Source organism: Tachysurus vachellii, chromosome 11, assembly GCF_030014155.1.
Source record: "Tachysurus vachellii isolate PV-2020 chromosome 11, HZAU_Pvac_v1, whole genome shotgun sequence".
In the NCBI taxonomy this organism is placed as follows: domain Eukaryota; kingdom Metazoa; phylum Chordata; class Actinopteri; order Siluriformes; family Bagridae; genus Tachysurus; species Tachysurus vachellii.
The window spans coordinates 15,383,336-15,403,206 of record NC_083470.1 but is presented as its reverse complement, the minus strand read 5'-3'; the positions used below and the strand labels follow the sequence as shown (position 1 = coordinate 15,403,206).

The 19,871-nt window shown below is 39.4% G+C and overlaps 1 protein-coding gene across 9 annotated transcripts in view; it reads right to left on the bottom strand.

Moving 5' to 3' along the window:
* Window positions 1–2,029: 2,029 nt before the first annotated feature.
* The window catches only part of gucd1 (guanylyl cyclase domain containing 1), a 153,648-nt gene continuing 135,806 nt past the window's right edge, over window positions 2,030–19,871 (bottom strand). For all 9 annotated transcript variants that reach the window (XM_060882338.1, XM_060882336.1, XM_060882334.1 and 6 more), the window contains 2 exons: window positions 7,345–7,586; window positions 2,030–3,612 (listed from right to left, as the gene is read on the bottom strand). In XM_060882338.1, the coding sequence (XP_060738321.1) occupies window positions 3,521–3,612; window positions 7,345–7,586 (334 nt within the window). In that variant the 3' untranslated portion in view covers window positions 2,030–3,520. The remainder of the gene's footprint in view (window positions 3,613–7,344; window positions 7,587–19,871) is intronic.

The window sequence follows — 19,871 nt, the reverse complement described above, 5'->3', positions numbered from 1 at the left end:
TTTGTGTGTGTTCACTGCTGTGTGCGCACTTTGGATGGGTTAAATGCAGAGAACAAATTCTGAGTATGGGTTACCTCCCGTCATTATATCATGCATAGCATTTTCACCCCTTGGCCTAAAAACAAATGTTCTTTTTTTTTTAAAAAAAAGGCCACTGCTGTTTGTTGATGGTTGTAATAAGTAATGATTTCATTAACAACACTTGCTCAGAGTGTACTAATTTCTTAGAAATTGTACAGGACAGTGGTGAGACCGGCCGTGCTGTATGGTTTAGAGACAGTGTCACTGAAGAAGAGACAGGAGTCAGAGCTTGAGGTAGCCGAACTGAAGATGTTGAGGTTCTCTTTGGGTGTGACAAGATTGGACAGGATTAGGAACGAGTACATCAGAGGGACAGCCCATGTTGGACGTTTGGGGGACAAAGTTAGGGAGGCGAGATTAAGATGGTTTGGACATGTTCAGAGGAGGGAGAGTGAGTATATTGGTAGGAGAATGTTGGACATGGAGCTGCCAGGCAGGAGGCAAAGAGGAAGGCCAAAGAGGAGGATTTGAAGCTAGTGGGTGCAAGTGTTGAGGATGCAGAAGATAGGGTTAGGTGGAGAGAGATGATTCGCTGTGGCGACCCCTGAAGGGAAAAGCCGAAAGAAGAAGAAGACTTAAAAAACCTTACCTGTGGGTTAGATTTGAAAGAAAATGGCGGCCAGAAAACTCCTGTCCTGTTCAGAATCTTTGCAGGGGGTAGATTGAGGGGCGGAGCTTAACAGAGTAAAGTTAACAACGCAGAATTTAACTCTGATTATTTTCACCAACACTAGGGGACATCTTTCACTATTTGTTGTTGAGTTAACACTTTAAGAGTAAGTATAGAATGAGACTGCTTGATTAACACTGCTGATTTTACTGTGTATATTGGCTTCCCTTCATTGGTTGCCTGTTCATTTTAGAATTGATTTCAAGATTTTACTTTTAGTTTTTAAATCATTAAATAACATTGCTCCTAAATATCTCTCAGATCTATTAAAGCCATATGCTCCATCCAGAGCACTTAGGTCTGCTGGGCAACTGCTTTTAGTATCCCCTAATGCAAGATTAAAGAGCAGAGGTGACCGTGCCTTTGCAGTAGCTGCCCCCAAACTCTGGAATAATTTGCCTTTGTACATTAGGCAGGCACCGTCACTGGCTGTTTTTAAATCACATTTAAAAACATATTTGTATAGTGCAGCATACAACGCACTATGTGAGTTGCCGTTCTTTTTAAGTGTGTGCTACAAATTATTAGTGTATTTATTGCATTTTTATTGTGTTTTTATTTATTTTATTATTATTTTATGCTTTTTAGTTCCATTGTTTTTTTTATACTGTTTATACAGCACTTTTGGTGATTTTGGTTTTTAAATCACATTTAAAAACATATTTGTATAGTGCAGCATACAACGCACTATGTGAGTTGCCGTTCTTTTTAAGTGTGTGCTACAAATTATTAGTGTATTTATTGCTTTTTAGTTCTATTGTTTATTTTATATTGTTTGTACAGCACTTTGGTGAACACCTGCTGTTTTAAAAAGGTGCTCTATAAATAAACTTTGATTTGATCTCCACGTCATCCAGCCTTTGCAAGTGCATCGACCAATCCAGTATGGCATTCTGGTTTATGATCTGCATACTTGATTTGAGACAGGTTTTACACTGGATGTGGAGGATTCCTGATGCAACCCTCCCTATCTATCCAGGCTTGGGACCAGCTTTAAGGGCACAATGGCTTGTGCAACCCCAGTGGCTTGGTTAATCTTATGTATATAACCTTTTTATTCTGTATGAAATTAACTGTTATTTAACAACTACATTTAAAATACAATATACTGTCTGCTGAAATATAAAAAAGGAGTAAAATCTAAAATAGTATTCTCTTAGTTTGCTTAATTGTGCTTAAAAGGTTAATTGTGTAATTTTTTCTTTTTTTAATTTAAGGCTTAAATATCGGACTCCAATTTATAACTGTTAATGTAACTGATTCCAAAGAACAAAGAAATCTTTTAGTAATAAACGGTTTTATTGTATAGAATTCAAATACACAGAACGTAAAAAAAAGCACATACATATTGAACAGACAGGCATTTTCAGGCGTAAAATGCTTGATGATAAATGCACCTAAGGTTGTGGGTTTGAGTCTCGGGCTGGCCATGACTGAGGTGCCCTTGAGCAAGGCACCAGACCCCCCCAACTGCTCCCCAGGCGCCGCAGCATAAATGGCTGCCCACTGCTCCGGGTGTGTGTTCACGTTTTGTGTGTGTTCACTGCTGTGTGCGCACTTTGGATGGGTTAAATGCAGAGAACAAATTCTGAGTATGGGTTACCTCCCGTCATTATATCATGCATAGCATTTTCACCCCTTGGCCTAAAAACAAATGTTCTTTTTTTTTAAAAAAAAAGGCCACTGCTGTTTGTTGATGGTTGTAATAAGTAATGATTTCATTAACAACACTTGCTCAGAGTGTACTAATTTCTTAGAAATTGTGAAATATTACATTAGCTGATTTCAAGTAGTAATGCTGCTCTGCATTACACAATGATATAGACTGGGGCTTTGTTAACTGTGTAATAAATTAATTCTGATGATGTGATTCAGCAAAATGGCAATGGAAAATGTATATATATTTTGTGAAATAGAGAATAAAACTTTGTAAACAGAATTCATCTCACAGGTTGAATCTAATACTACAGCTAAAGTAAAAGTGTAACAAAATGACAAATACAATCAGAAAATGCACAAGTATACAGTATCTTACAGTCCACAAATATGTAAATGTCAAGTGTAATTAATAGTTTCAGATGATCACAACACATTTAAAAAATGCAGTAATTTGTATCCATCTATGTGTAGAATAATAAATTAACATAAAATAACACACAAGATAGCACTATTTTTTGAAATTCAGACCTCTAATATATGCACCTTTCAACATGAATAAGAATACAATTACCAGACACTTTAAAAAGATACTTGCATTTATCCAATCATGTGGCTGCAGTGAAATGCATAAAACATGCAGATACATGGGTAGAGCTTCAGTTAAATTTCACATCAACAGAATGAGTATTTCAGAACAATGGTACCAATTGTGTGTATGTGCATACATATGCATGTATACACGTATTTGAACATTTGTATATGCATGTAGCTTTTGCATTAATTATTGTACACTATTGTGCATTTTGGTTTCCATTTTCTGTGCAACATCAATGAACTATATTGTCTATATATTTGTGCATTAACATTTAACAATAATGGTTTATTACTAATAAACTCACATAACAGCCATATGTGTTTCATTTGCACAAGGAGATTGAAAGTTTCAGCTATTTTAAGTCTGTTCATAGGTCAAGTTGTTTGCTCATGAGTGTGAGCTATATAGTTTCTGGAGGGCTGCCCTATTTTTTGTAATTATAATCATGTTAATATATATTTTATGCCTACAAAAAACCCTTACCATGACACAAAAGAAAAAGGTCGATCTAGTGATCAGCTGTCCTTGAAGATGAAAAGTATGTCCTCATCTGTTCCATAGCTCATTCTTGCTTCTTCAAAATTGCTAATGCTTGTACAGCAGACACCTGTTCAAAAAAATCTGTTAGTCACGGAGTCTTCCAACTGAATATTTTTATTGAAGAGATCAAAGTTTTCTTTAAATCTTTAAGAAAAATATTGCTCTGTCCACAAAATTAACTTAAAACAGATTGTACTAAGCATATAAAGAAATATAAACCTGATACATAAATTACATAAAGAACTTAAGTGATAAAATAGAAAAAAGAATAATAATAAGGTCAAGTTTTTAAAAGGAAACTGTGTTGATTTATCTGATCAGATGACACTCAAATGTGTAACTCAAAAAATAAAAACCCAACTGATCAGGATTAAAGGCTATTGTATTATGATATTCACTGACTGGGCCCTATAATATGAACACGTACACATGCAAGGAAGGCTATGGTAACCTAAAAATAATAGGGATCTTTAATCCGATCTGATCTAAGTCAAAGGTACGTAATCATTAAGTATGGCAAACTTTCAGCTTGTCCAGTGTGTGAGCTGCAACATGTTTAGTAATTCTTTCTCCGTCAATAGCATTTATTTTACTTGTGATAAGTATATGTTAGTTAGCTCTCTGATGGAGAAGATAGCTTTAGAGGTGCGTATCCAGATACTAGAGAGGGATAGTGATAGTAGTGTTGTTTCTGTAGGGGAAAATCTGGAGGCCTTAGGCGGAGTTAGTAACCCTCCAACTCCAGCATCAGAGCCTTCACTTGGTGCTCCCAAAGCTAGCGCTAAGGCTTGCCCACAGGAGCACCACTCCTCTCCACTTCACATGTCTAACAGGTTTCCTATCTTCAGTGAAGTACCCACTGAGAAACCTGAAAGAGCTCTGGTTATAGGAGACTCCATCTTAAGGCATGTGAAATTAGCTAGGCTTTTAAGGGCTCCAGCAGCACTGGTTAGGTGTATTCTGTTAGCCAAGGTGCCGGACATATCAGGTAATCTTAAGGTCTTAGACAAACATAGGTACTAGAAGGTAATTTTCCACGTAGGAGCTAACAATACATGCCTTCGTCAGTCAGATACTACTAAGAATAATATTGTAGAAGTGTGTACATTAGTGAAGGCGATGTCCGATGCTGTAGTATGCTCTGGCCCATCCCAATGCAGTGTAGCGATGTAGCTTACAGCAGAACTGTGGTCGCTGAACTGCTGTATGTCAAGTTGGTGCTCCGAAAACGATGTGGGCTTCATAGATAATTTGAGCACTTTTGAGGGTAAAGCTGGCCTGTAAGGATGGGATGGTGTCCATCCCACTCAGGAGGGTGCTGCTCTCATTTTTTGCAGCATAGCATATAGTTTATACAGACAAGCAGGCTAATTCCGGCTGTCTGCTAGCTGCATTTTATGCTAACCTTATTAGCATAAAATTAGATAGTGAATGCACGGCCTGCACCTTTGATCTGAAGCTAGGACTATTAAATATGATTGCTTGCATCTAACGCTCTTATGGCTAATGAAATGATTACTGATCAGAAGTTTAATGTTCTGTGCTTAACAGAAACATGGGTCAAACCAAACGAGTTTGTCGCATTAAACGAAGCATGTCCACCTGCTACATACACCAGCTACACCTAACAGGCAGGGGAGGATGTGTCGCAGTGATTCATGATGATAAACTCTGCATCAAGCAAGAATCTAGATATGTGTTCAACTCATTTGAAATTCTTCATATTAGCATAACATATGGAGCCACAAAAAATAAGTCTACTGAGTCACTCACTCACTCACTCACTCACTCACTCACTCACTCACTCACTCACTCACTCACTCACTCACTCACTCACTCACTCACTCACTCACTCACTCACTCACTCACTCACTCACTCACTCACTCACTCACTCACTCACTCACTCACTCACTCACTCACTCACTCACTCACTCACTCACTTTCTACCGCTTTATCCGATGAGTCAGTTCCTCTAATTGTTATTTACAGACTGCCTGGGCCATATTCTGATTTCATATCAGAATATGGTCCAGGTGGTCTAGTTGTTTCTTTAGACAAAGCAGTAATTGTTGGATACTTTAATATTCATTTTGATAAGTTAGAAAATCCTCTAAGAACAGCAGTTGTTTCCATCTTAGATTCAGTAGGGATTAACCAGAATGTAAAAGGGCCCACTCATAATGGAGGTCACACAATTGATGAAAGCCTTCATAGCTACAAAAAAATCTCTTAGTGCTGCTAGATCGGTGTATTTCTCCAGCCTTATTGAAGATAACAAAAATAATCCAAAATTATTATTTAATACTGTAGTAAAATTAACTAAGAATAAAAACACTGTCGAAAAGCACACACCATCTATTTGTAGCAGTAATGAATTCATGAATTATTTCAATGGAAAAATTGATATCAGGCAGAAAATTCAGACCATTGATTTAATACCAAACAAATTGATAGATAATGCAGTAGATAATATTTCTGTTTTTGATCAGTATTTACACCATTTTAATCCCCTTTTAGAGACTGATTTATTTTTACTGATTTCTTTTTCAAAATGATCAACCTGCGCACTGGATCACTTACCCACGTGTTTCCTTAAACAGATCCAAACTAGTCTAAAGATAATAAATTTATCCCTTAGCACTGGCTATGTGCAGAAATCTTTTAAGCTAGCGGTTATCCAAACCTTAAAAAACCTGACCTCGACCCAAGCCAGCTGTCCAACTATAGGCCAATATCAAACCCTTAATCTCCAATATCCTAGAAATGGTTGTAGCTCAGCAGTTATGTTCATACCTACATAGAAATAATATTCATGAAATGTATCAGTCAAGGTTTAGTCCTCAACTATGCAGAGAGACAGCGCTGGTTAAAGCTTTTTTTTCTTCTCTCTCTCTCTCTGTCACTCCCGAGACAACGGGAAAAGTTAAAAGCGCTATAAAAATAAATTGAATTTGAATTTAAAAATCCACTACCACGGTGAGCAAAAAATTAATGTATCACAGAATACATCTTGAATCTTGAGTCTGCTGGGATACAACAGCAAAAGAAAACATATTCCTGTCAGCAAGAATGAAAGAAATGAGGCTGCAGTGGGCCAAGCTTTAACTGCCCAGTTTTGATTAACTTGACATGTATTACCATGATTTTGTGCACTGCACTGCTGCCACATGATTGGCTGATTGGATTGTTGCATGAATGAACACTGTACAGGTATTCCTATTAAAGTGGCCAAGGAGTGTAGGACTGTCTGAAGGAGAAAACAATCTGACAAAAGACACTGCAGAAAGTGTTTTTGGTTATGGGCAGCATTGATTGTGTTAAACTTATTCAAAGGCCAAAGGTTTATTTGCTGCAGAAATGCAATGCATTCTATTTTGGCCAACTAGCAATAAAAGAAAATAAAAGCTGATGTGCTACACAAATGTTGTAAACTATTTAGTTAAATAATTACCTAGCCCTTTGTGGACTTGGCCAAGGTGTGATTAACTTCTATCATTATATATTTGACCAGTGAATGAAGTGTTTCCAGATTATGTTTCCATCTTTACACAACCTCTCTGCAATTTTGACTTCATTAAGAATAATATGAAACTAAACCAAACAGTTAACAAGTTAATAAACAGGATTATTTTTTACATTTCAAACTTGGCAAACAAACTAATAGGTTTGAATGTACCCACATAAAATATTTTATAAATAACTGCGATCCACAAACAATGAGTCACTAGACTATTCTAATAAATGTTTTAACAGAAATAAACCATTAGCCATACTATTGAATGCATGTGCAGTACTTACGGTCAGAATAAGCAGGATTGTTATAGAAAATGCACCCAGCAGTACGATTAAATCCACACACAACCACAAAGTGGCCTTGGTAATCAGGTGTACTGCAGAAACACTTCTGATTCACAGGTAGAAAGCAGCAGTACTTGACTGAAGTGGAGCAGAGTTCGCACATTAACACTACAGCATTTACCAGCACAATGGCCACATGTCCATGGTTCAGATGAGACTGGATCTCCTGAACAGTCACAGAGCTACACACAAAAAAACTTGGTTAGAGTAATGGGACAGTAATTTTTATCACTATTTTTGGCTTAACAATTCACACACAAACACAATACGTATAATATTATACTGTCAGGTCTGTAAGTATGTGGACAGTGACATATTTGCCTCTGTAGACCACAACAATGGATTTGAAATGAAGCAATTAGGATGTGATTAGAGTCTAGATTTTCTATAGATTAATTTGATGGGTTTAACAATACTTCATTAACTATTTAGGAATTATGGCTGTTTATTGTCCAACCATATTTACAGACCCAAAAGTAATTGGGCAATTGACTCATAAGTAGGGTTGCAAAGGGGTGGAAAGTTTCCGGTAAATTTCTGGAAACTTTCCACGGGAACTTAATCTGGGGAATTTTGGAAATATTCCAAATTGGAAACTTTACGGGAATTTATGGGAATTATTTGGAAACATAGGGAAGTTTATATAAACTATATCATATACAAACATAAATAAAAAAATGTTTAAAAAAAAAAATGATTTAATTGTAAGTAGAACTTTAATTGATTATTTCATTGAGTAACACAAAAGCATAATAAACATTATGCTTGTAATAAACATAATAAACTTAATAATTGTAATAAACATATTTCCCTATGATTGCTGTAAAATGAAAGCATCCCCCACCCTTTGCCCTTCTAAAAAAGTATCAATCACAAATTGAATACAAAAATGAAGCATTTTTTCTCAAGTGAGTGTGTTTGTGTGTGTGATTTTTTTTTTTTTTTTTGGGGGGGGGGGTGGTTTGGGAGAAGAAGGGTCATCAAATTATCTGTGCATGTGGTAACACTCCTAATTTACTGCTTATTAACAGTTAGTAAGGTAGTTATTAAGTTTAGGTATTGGGTACGATTAAGAATGTAGAATAAGGTAATGCAGAATAAGGCATTAATATGTGCTTAATAAGTACTAATAAATAGCCAATATTCTATTAATATTCATGCTAATAAGCAACTAGTTAAATGACCCTAAAATAAAGTGTTACTGTGCATGTTATGGAAGAATGCAAGTACATGCAGGGGTTTGGCCTCAATGGCCAGCCAGTAAGCAGTGTGCTGTGTGCAAGTGACCGAGGAATGCAGGGTACAAATTGGGTAAATCTTGTTGTTTTAAACAAAATTATGCTTTTAAGATTTTTTTTTAAGTTCCTTGTTATAGGCAACTCTGCATTTTTTTAAGTTCCCAGTTTATTCCAATATATTCCCGTTAATTCCCATGGAAAGTTTCCAGCCTTGAAAATTCCTGGAATTTTGCAACCCTACTCATAAGCTGTTTCATTGGTCTTCTCTGTGTAAGTTCATGCCAAATTAAAAAGCAAAAGGTCTGGAATTCATTCTAAGTGTTGAGAACAAAATGATTTGACAAAGGTCAATGGAAAACAAAATAATCAGTGGATTAGATGGCAGATCTTGTCCAGGGGGATCTCCTCCCAGACGTGGATCAGGGAATCAATGGGCTCGGGACAGTCTGTGTTGCTACTTGTTGGCTTCAGATGCTCTGATACATAACACCCCAAAGGTTATCAATTGGATTCAGTTCTGAGGAACATGTGGGCCAGTGAACTCTGGCCACATGAGGTCATGCACTATCATGCACCAGGAGGAACCCAGGCCTCACTGCACCAGAGTAAAGTCTGACAATGATTTTATTCTGGTACCTAACAGCAGTAAAGGCACCTTGGGCTATTATGTGGAGGTCTGTGCAACCCTCCATGGATATTCTTTCCCTCGCAAAAAAAGGAGTAGATACCCATCCTGCTGCTGGGTTGTTCCCTAATACGGATCTGTCCAGCTCACCTTGTAACAGTTCATTTCCCATCGGGAGGCATAACAAAACTCCTTGCTATATGAATGTGCCATCCTGGAGGAGCTGGACTACCTGTGGGTTGCAAGTACTGCCTTTTGCTACAAATATTGACAAGGACCCATACTAAAACACAAAACTAGAGATAAATCAGTCAGGAAGCATCAGGAGAAAACAATTGTCTGTTCCACCACATGCAAAGCCATTCGCTTTTTTTTTTTTACTAACACACAGGTCGATAGGCCCAAGTCTGCAACTTTCTGGTCGTCTCCCACACTAAGGCTAACTTCCTAATGCACCTGGCCCCTCACATCTGTGGGATTGTGAATGTACAAGCAGAATTAAAGAACACCACTCCAGGAGCAAAGCTCTGCACAGGAATTATTTTGCCACATGAGCCATAAAACCACAGACCCTCACTTACAGACACTGTGTGCCCTGTAAATTACTGCTATTTTTTACAAATTCATACATTCTACAGAATTCAACTTAATACATCAGGACTATGACTCTAAGGCAATCACGAACTACAGGACAGCTTCACCTGCCTGTGATAGTGACACTTCCCTCCCAGATGTGCTGAATGACTACGCTCGGTTTGAGGTGCAGGACAACATAGCAGCAAGGATGACCATCCCTACCAATGATCAGGTACACTGTCTATCAATGGCTGATGTGAGGAGAACTCTACGCAGAGTTAACCCACGGAAGGCTGCTGGACAAGACAACATTCCTGGCAGGGTGCTCAGGGAATGTGAAGAACAGCTAGCTGATGTCTTCACTGACATCTTCAGCATTTCACTGAGCAGCACTGTTGTTCCTCAAGACATCCACCATCGTCTCCGTCCCAACGAAGTCTACAGTACAGTGTCCTGCCTAAATGACTATCGTCCCGTCTCACTAACACCAATTGTAATGATGTGTTTCGAGAAGCTGGTCATGAGGCACATCAAGGCCCAGTTACCACCTTCACTGGACCCACTACGGTTCGCGTATCGTCCAAACCGCTCCATGGATGATGCCATTGCCAGGGCATTTATTTAGCCCTCACTAACCTGGACAATAAAGACACATATGTATGATTGCTGTTCATAGACTTTAGTTCAGCATTCAACACAATCATCCCTCAGAACCTGATTGGGAAGTTGAGCCTGCTGGGACTGAACACCTCACCCTGCAACTGGATCCTGGACTTCCTGACTTGGAGACCTCAGTCAGTCCGGATCGGGAGCAGCATCTCCAGCACCACCACACTGAGTACTGGAGCCCCTCAGGGCTGCGTGCTCAGCCCACTGCTGTTCACCTTGCTGACTCACGACTGTGCAGCAACACACAGATTGAACCATATCAACAAGTTCCCCAATGACACAACCGTGGTGAGTCTCATCAGCAGGAACAACAAGTCAGCATGCAGAGAGAAGGTGCAAAATCTAACTGTCTGGTGTAGAACCAACAACCTGTCTCAGAATGTTGATAAAATTAAAGAGATGGTTGTTGACATCAGGAGAGCACAGTGCGACCATTCTCCACTGAACACTGATGGATCACCTGTAAAGATCATCAAGAGCACCAAATTTCTTGGTGTTCATCTAGCGAAGAACTTCACCTGGTCACTCAACCTGGTCACTTGGTATGTGTGATCGTCAAATAATTTCCTAAACCTTGGCATAAAGTTCATTTGAGTATGATGTTATTACATACATGTGACAAAAATCCACACGAAAGTTCACCTAGTGGAAAATTTGAGATTCACATAAATTGAATACTACCATGTTAATTAATGTCATAGGCTGAGAATAAGTCTTACACCCCACCCTAAACAGTGTATGATTGGAAGAATCCAATCCTAGGTTGGCCTAGCCAGAAAGGTTAAAATACTTATGACAACCCTCATACAAGTTGTTCAACATCCAAAGATACTATGCAAACAATACAGTACATGCAGTCTCACTGAATTGATGAATTTAATAAAAAAGGTTAAATTTAGCATATAGTGCTAGAAGCATGCATTCATTTAATACATTCATTTCTTTTCTTTCATTCTTTGTTTAAAACTCTCATTTGTTGACCATTATGTGCGTGTCATGTTTCATACTTACGTATGTATTGTCTTAAGCTGCCAATCTTATTACTGTGCTCTTAGTATAATATTTTCACTATATTTAAAATATTATTGCTGGTGGATGCGGAGGTAATATCATATGCAGAATTAATAAATAGCTAAGCAAAAATATTTTGAACAGTGTGAACTAACCTTAACAAAAAATACGCTGGGTTGAAGGTTACTTTCAAATAAAATGTTCGATGTCTAATTGAGTCCTCTTCGTATTCATGACATCAAAACTTGCCGGCTGCAGCAAACCAAAAATGCGTCTGCTTCTGTGTGTTGGATTTCGCCAGTCGGCAGTTATGACACAAGTTTTGAGCGACAAAAAAATTAAACACGGTTTATTTTAATGCAGGGCTGTTAAGTGTCACGCATTGAGAGTGATGGTCACGCATTTCGGTCTTTTGTCACGCTCTCCCGCCACACATTGTATTTCATAAAACTTTTTGACTATTTATCATAGATTTAATATGCCGCAGAGCCCAAAATGTATCAGTCCGCACCGCTGTCTCTATGGAACCAGGCAGGAATCAAGCGCGTATCCCCTGGAGCTCTTAGTCAAGCCTGACACTCATCAGCCAATCAAAAAAAAGAGGCTACGCAATAGCAAATCAGAAAATAGCACTATCTGGGTAAGATTTAAAGCAACAGCCAAATGAAAAAAAAGCATATTCATTAGCGAGGGTATTTTCGCGCTTTGGAGATGTCATGCTTGCCTGTCATCAAATCCTGAGAGCACTGTTAATGTTACAAGAGCATCATAATCTTAGAATTAAATTTTTTTAAAAACTAACTAACTAAAATAAAATAAATTTTCCAAATCTACAGGGAGCCGCAGCAGAGGGATGAAAGAGCCACTTGCAGCTCCAGAGCCGCGGGTTGCCGACCCCTGGTCTAGAGGCTGTTATTTCTGCTAAAGGAGGCTCTACTAAATATTGATGTGATTTTTTTGTTGGGGTGCCCAAGTTTATGCACCTGTCTAATTTCGTTTTGATGCATATTGCGCATTTTCTATTAATCCAATAAACCTCATTTCACTGCTGAAATATTACTGTGTCCTTCAGTTATTTGATAGATCAAAATGAAATTGCTGATCCAAACACCCAAATATTTATAAATGAAAATCATGGAAATTGTCAGGGGTTCCTAAACCTTTGCATACGACTGTACTGTAAAATTGACAGAACATGAGAGAGCTTGTAGACCAATTCACAGATGTGTTATGGACAACAGCAAGAAGGACACACCTGGACCTGGTTGTACCAAAACTGAAATCTCAGACTGTGTAATGACTTCTGGGGGTCAAAGGATTAAAAATTTTACAGCTACCCCATCCCCTGCTTTATCTCTAATCTGAACCTCATTACCTGCTGCTAGATTCTAATTTATACATCCACTGTCTTCTAGCAAATCACAGGTTGACAGCTCGAGTAGAAAAAAAAGGACATTATCTGATAAAATTAGACACCTACAAAAGAACACATCTTAGCATAACAACACTAACAATGCTGGTCAGAGGGATTTGTCCGAGAGACAGACTCTGGGTGATCAGACCTTTCTCGTTACATGCACCAAATATACATTATTCAATTACAGAATTAACAATTAATTAATAGAGTTACATTTACACTATTCAAATGAGGTACTAAATTGCTCAATCCAAAATTTACTCTTCAGTGATGAATTCAGTGCTGGTGATACTTGCTGGTGAGTCTTAACAGCAAAATCACTGTACAATCCCATGGACAATGACTATGTCAAAACAGTCAACCCTTAAAAGTTTCTTCTAAAGAGCAAACATTTCTGATCAGCCTAAACAAGAAAATAGAGAACATAAATGTCTCCCATTTGAGAATTTTGCAAGGTAATATTTTGCATGCTTTATTTTTTGCGCAAGTGTCTATGTAAATTCAAGATCAAGATGACGCTGTGGATGGCAGCCTCAGCACGACTCTCTCATACTTTCTTTCTTTTTGTTTACTTTCTGTGTGTTTGGTCACCCTACCGTGATAACTTACACTAGAGCAGAACTGCTTAACATTGGGCAGTTCACTCCAGACAACTTTTCACAAACCCGGACAGTTTTTTGGAAATCTTAGTTGGAGGAGCACCTGTGTTCTATGGTATATGGAGGAGACGCCGGTGAGGTAAGCGTGCCGGTGCGCTAGTGAAGCTGCGACAGAGGGGATTTAGAACTGCGCTCCCATCGATTCACCTGGCGAACCTCCGCTCAATACCAAACAAAAAAACAAACTGTTTCTTCTCAACGGAACAAACAAGGACTTTTCACTCTCCGCTGCTCTCTGTTTTACTGAGACTTGGCTCAGTCACTCAATCCCGGTCAGTGGATTACTTCTCTCGGGCTTCCACTTACACTGCGCGGATCGCGTAACGGAGCTATCTGGTATAATGAAAGGCGGCGGAATCTGCTTCTACATTAACGAATGCTGGTGCACAGATGTCACAGTGCTGAATAAATACTGCAGCCCAAACTTCGAATTACTGTTCATAAACTGTAAACCCGTTAATTTAATAAGGGAGAAAAATACACTTGATCATTGCTACACAATTCTTAAGGACGCATATCGTTCTGTACCCAGGGCAGCCTTGGGGAACTCTGTTCACTGTTTGGTCCATCTTATTCCAACATACAGGCAGAAACGAAAATCTACTACGCCTGTAGTAAAAACAGTGAACAGTGAGGAACTACAAGACTGTTTTGCCTGCACTGATTGGAGTATCTGAGGCTGGAACTGACAGACTGGATGAACTGACAGACACTGTGACATCGTACATCAGTTTTTGTGAAGACGTGTGTGTGCCAACCAAAACCTAACAACAAGCCATGGTTCACAGCCAAACTGAAAAAAACTTCGATAAGCCAAGGAAGATGCCTACAGAGGGGAGGACAAAACTCTGTATAAGCAGGCCAGGAACCTACTGACAAAGGAGATCAGAATAGCCAAAAGAAGCTACTCTGAAAAGCAGAACCAAACAAAGACCTGGCTGACGACCTCAATACCTTCTACTGCAGGTTTGAGAACAACATCTTCACACCTCCCATCCAACCCAGCCCATTGACTGACATCACACCTCTGGGAACCCCATTAACAACTCCTCCCAGCACTCAAGTTGCACTCACAATTTGTGAAGAGGATGTGAATCGGCTCTTTCAGAGACAGAAGACAAGGAAATATCCTGGACCAGACAAGGTCTCCCCCTCCTGTCTCAAAGCATGTGCTGATAACTGGCTCCCATCTTCACCCATATCTTCAACAGATCACTGGAGCTGTGTGAATTCCCCTCCTGCTTTAAACTCTGCACAATCATCCCGGTACCCAAGAAACCCTATATCACTGGACTGAATGACTACAGGCCTGTCACTCTACCATCTGTTGTGATGAAGACCTTTGAACAGCTGGTATTGGCCCACCTAAAGACTGAAACCAAACAGATGCTGGATCCCCTACAGTTTGCCTACTGTGCAAACAGATCAGTGGATGACGCAGTCAACATTGGACTGCACTACATTCTGCAACACCTGGACTTCCCAGGGACATATGCCCGGATTCTGTCTGTTGACTTCAGTTCGGCCTTTAATACTATAATTCCGGAAATTCTCCACTCCAAACTCCTAAGGCTCACTATACCCCCTTCCATCTGTCAGTGGATCACCAGCTTCCTGACAGACAGGACACAACAGGTGAGACTGAGAGGTGTCACACCTCCAGCATTCAGACAATCAGCACTGGCGCTCCACAGGGATGTGTCATCTCCCCACTGCTATTCTCCTTCTACACTAATGACTGCACTTCAAGTCAGAATCAGAATCAGATTTATTGGCCAAGTGTGTTGACACACACAAGGAATTTGGTTCCAGCAGTTTGTGACTCTCAAAGGTACAGACATAAATAACACCAAACTGTTAAACTCCTGAAATTTGCAGATGATACTACGCTCATCGGTCTCATCCAAGATGGCGAGGAGTCTGCATACCGGCAGGAGGTGAAGCGGCTGCTGCTATGGTGCAGTCAGAACAGTCTAGAGCTAAACACCCTCAAAACTGTGGAGATGATAGTGGACTTTAGGAAAGACCCCTCAACACTACTCCCCCTCACAATATCCAACAGCCCGGTGTCATCTGTGGAGGCCTTCAAGTTTCTGGGCACTACTATTTCCCAAGACCTGAAATGGGAGTGCAACATAAACTCCATCATCAAAAAGGCCCAGCAGAGGATGTACTTTCGACGTCAACTAAGGAAGTATGGTCTGCTACAGGAGCTTCTGATGGAGTTCTACACTGAATCTGTCCTGTGCACATCCATCACCATCGGGTTTGGTGCAGCAACAAAACAGGACAGAAACAGACTGCAACGCACAGTAAAAACAGCGGAAAAAATAATTGGCACCCCCCTGCCCACTCCCCAGGACTTGTACGACACAAGAACCAGAAACCGGGCAGGAAAAATCACCACTGACCATTCGTACCCTGGACACAACCTCTTTCAGCTCCTCCCTTCTGGCATGCACTACAGAACTTTGCTTACTAAAACTGCCAGACACAGGAACAGTTTCTTTCCCCAGGCAATCACCCTGATCAACAACTCACCATAACTATATTCACTGCTTCATATCTATAAGTACTGCCAGTCATCAAATCATCTGTATATATTACACACACTACCATTGCTATATATTGTACAAAAAGCATAATATTGCACAATATTGTTATTTGCACTCCCACACTTTATGTACATAACTTATGAGTCATATTCTATATTCATATTTAATACTCATTCTGTCTATATTGTATCTCATCGTCTGCATTGTCTTGTATAGTTTGCATAGTATAGTGTTATTTATGTCTGGACTTTTGAGAGTCACAAACAGCTGGAACCAAATTCCTTGTGTATGTCAACACACTTGGCCAATAAACCTGATTCTGATAGACACAACATATACACAACTGAAAAACAGTTACTAAATTTCTACTTCCTTTTGTTGTGGACCACAAGGACAGTTTCCTTCAGTGGTAGTGGAGAATTCCTATTTGCTCATTTGCTAAGTACCAATCACATTGTGACACTGACCTAATATGGGCAGCCTTTGACCATTCTATATCATGTCTCAGCCACAAAGAGAACACACACAAAGTTTAAATGACTTCTTATTACAACTGCCCCTGCCATGCAAGGTGTTTTGGAGCCCCTGTAATGCTATGCAGATCCAATAGGATCTTGAGGTATTGACCACTTGCCATGCATACATTCTCAACTCAAAGACTAACCCATCTGAATTACTGAATTATTATTTATATAAAATGTTGGCCTCATATTGCACAAATTTATGCTGTATGAGGCACAAAAACAAATTTATATCATTCATTCATCTACCGCTTATCCGAACTACCTCGGGTCACGGGGAGCCTGTGCTTATCTCAGGCGTCATTGGGCATCAAGGCAGGATGCACCCTGGACAGAGTGCCAACCCATCGCAGGGCACACACACACTCTCATTCACTCACACACTAGGGACAATTTTCCAGAGATGCCAATCAACCTACCATGCATGTCTTTGGAACGGGGGAGGAAACCGGAGTACCCGGAGGAAACCCCCGAGGCACAGGGAGAACATGCAAACTCCACACACACAAGGTGGCGGCGGGAATCGAACCCCAACCCTGGAGGTGTGAGGCGAACGTGCTTACCACTAAGCCACCTCCAAGTTTATATCGTTTATGATATTTAGGATATAGTTCATTTTATCAAGTTTATAGTTTATTATATCAGGTTTATCAATAATACATTAAGGTCCTTATTATGACAACTGTCTGAGAAGTGCTGCAATATTGTCAGTAGTTAGATACTAGTATGGACATGTGGAGTTTGATATTAACCAGCAAAAGGGCACTAAATCAATTCTCAGGGTTCCCACTCTTTTTCAGAGATCATTTTCCAGGACTTTTCCAGGACATTTCAAATTTAGCAAAAAAGACAAGGCTCACAGATTCACGGCCTAAAGTAATATTTTCTTCTCTCCAGAAGTCTTAAAAACAACGTACACTTTATGGCTATTACTTAACTATACTTTTAAAGTAATTTTGTCATGTGAATGAAATTTCAACATTTATAAAATAAAAAGACTGCACATATTAATACCCTTTCCTTTCTCAGGCCAATGCAGTCATGCATGCTTTAGTTTGCTGTGCATTCCCCTTGCACATGATATTCAGATTAACAAGGTTAATATAACCTGCTTACCCGTCACCATTTGCTGAAAACATTCGAGCACTTAAACCATTCCTAGCACCTGAAACCGCCAGCGTCATCCGTCACAGCAAGATTAAACAGCATAACAAAAAACCCGTCAAAACTCAGCATCCCTGAACAGAGCGCTTTCTGTTACTAATTGTTTCGACCAGTTGTAAACTGTTCTTTAAATGATCAAGAACATTTAAAAATAGAGATGCTCCGATCAGCATTTTTGGGGTCGATCACCGATCACCAAGATCATGATCTGCCGATTGCCGATCACTGCCGATCACAGAATGGCAGAGGAATGGGAATCTTTTATCTATAATCTAGCAGAGCACCATTTTTAGAAATGAAATTAACTCTAAATTAACTGTATTGAGAAAAAAACTGTAGAAATAGGCTACAGTCAAGATCTTGAAGAACCACCAAGTGTTTATTTTAGAAAATGAGAACTTAAAGCTACTGTAGGCCATCTTTCCCAAATAAGGCAGAGTAACTTAAAATTATTCCAAACAAAGAGGGGTCAGGCAGACCAACACACATCAGATCAGCTTAATAGGATGTCGCCTCTTAATACAATGATTACATTTTATAATTGGCAGCAAAATGTAAAACTTGTTACACCAAAACTGGCTACTGCCACAAAGGACAAAACTATGGCAAGTGTTTTTTTCTGTTATTATTATGAACGTCTGATGTAGTTGAGGAACCAACTACATCAGATCCAAAAAATAAAATAATGAAAGCTACTGTAAGCCAATGCCATCCTTTCTAAATAACAAGGCAGAGAAACAAGGAGGCCAAGCAGGTAGTTACCAACCAGATGAACTTGGGATGGTATGAGGTTACATAGGCCCAGGCTACTTGTAAAATGTAAATAAAATGTTTAATATATTAAAATTAAACAATTGGCCACAAAATGTTTCAGACCAAAACATGCTGGGCCTCGGCCTACTAATACAGAGTACAAAATCCTTCATGTCTCAATCATAAAAGACATCACTCACACTCACATCACTACTAGTTTAAATGCATCACTCACAGTCGGCTGGTTGAGGGATGGGGATGTTGTTGGCTTCGGCTGGTTTAGTTTCTCATACTCTGCATATTCAGTTGTATGGCGTGTTCTAAGATGCCTAATCATGTTATTGGTATTAAAATGCCGTTGCTTGCTTCCACCTCGAGGGATTTCATCACGACATACATTGCAAACGGCTAACTTTACGTCTTTATCGGACACTTTGAAAAACTTCCAGATGGGAGAACTCATGTTGCCACTGGTAAGTGCCGCTCTGCTGTTGTTTACCTGTGCGCGTGCATGCACGTGGGAAAAAGTCGCGCGAGTAATTTACGTCACGTGATCGGCTTTTTTGATCAGCGCTTTTGGGGTTCACCGATCTAGCTATTTTTAGTCAATATCGGCCGATCATGATCGGTGGCCGATCAATCGGAGCATCATTATTTAAAAATAATCATTTTCCAGGACAACAAGATTTTTTCCAGGACAATTTATGTTTTCTTTCATTTTCCATGTGTTTTCCAGGACTGGAACATTGGTCATAAATTTTCCAGGATTTCCAGGTTTTCCAGGACGCGTGGGAACCCTGAATTCTGTTTCATGAGCTGACAACATATTTGGCCATAACAGTCACATTACAGATGCCTGTAGAAACATCTAAAGATCTTAATCTGTTAACAAAAAAGAACGTTTGTAGACACTGCAGTGGGAACGTTGCCCTTGCTGTCCTTGCAGAGTTCACTTAATGTTTCTTCAAAGCTGTTTCAGAAATGCTATTCTCAGTACACTCAACATCAATAATTTGAGCTACTGTAAACCTCAGTAATATATGGTATCAGCAGTTTATGACTGCTGTCAAATTTTGAGGTGCACTATAAAACACATTAGAAATTTCATAGACTGCTCTAGTTCCAAAGTACACAATCCATAGTTAAATGATTAATTGAAAATTATCTGGCCACTTAGGATAGGATAATTGTGGATAATACAGGATAATTGTGTCATACCAGGAACCTTAATTGGCTACCCATGTGGAGCCAAATTCACAAGGTGATGACTAGAAATTGG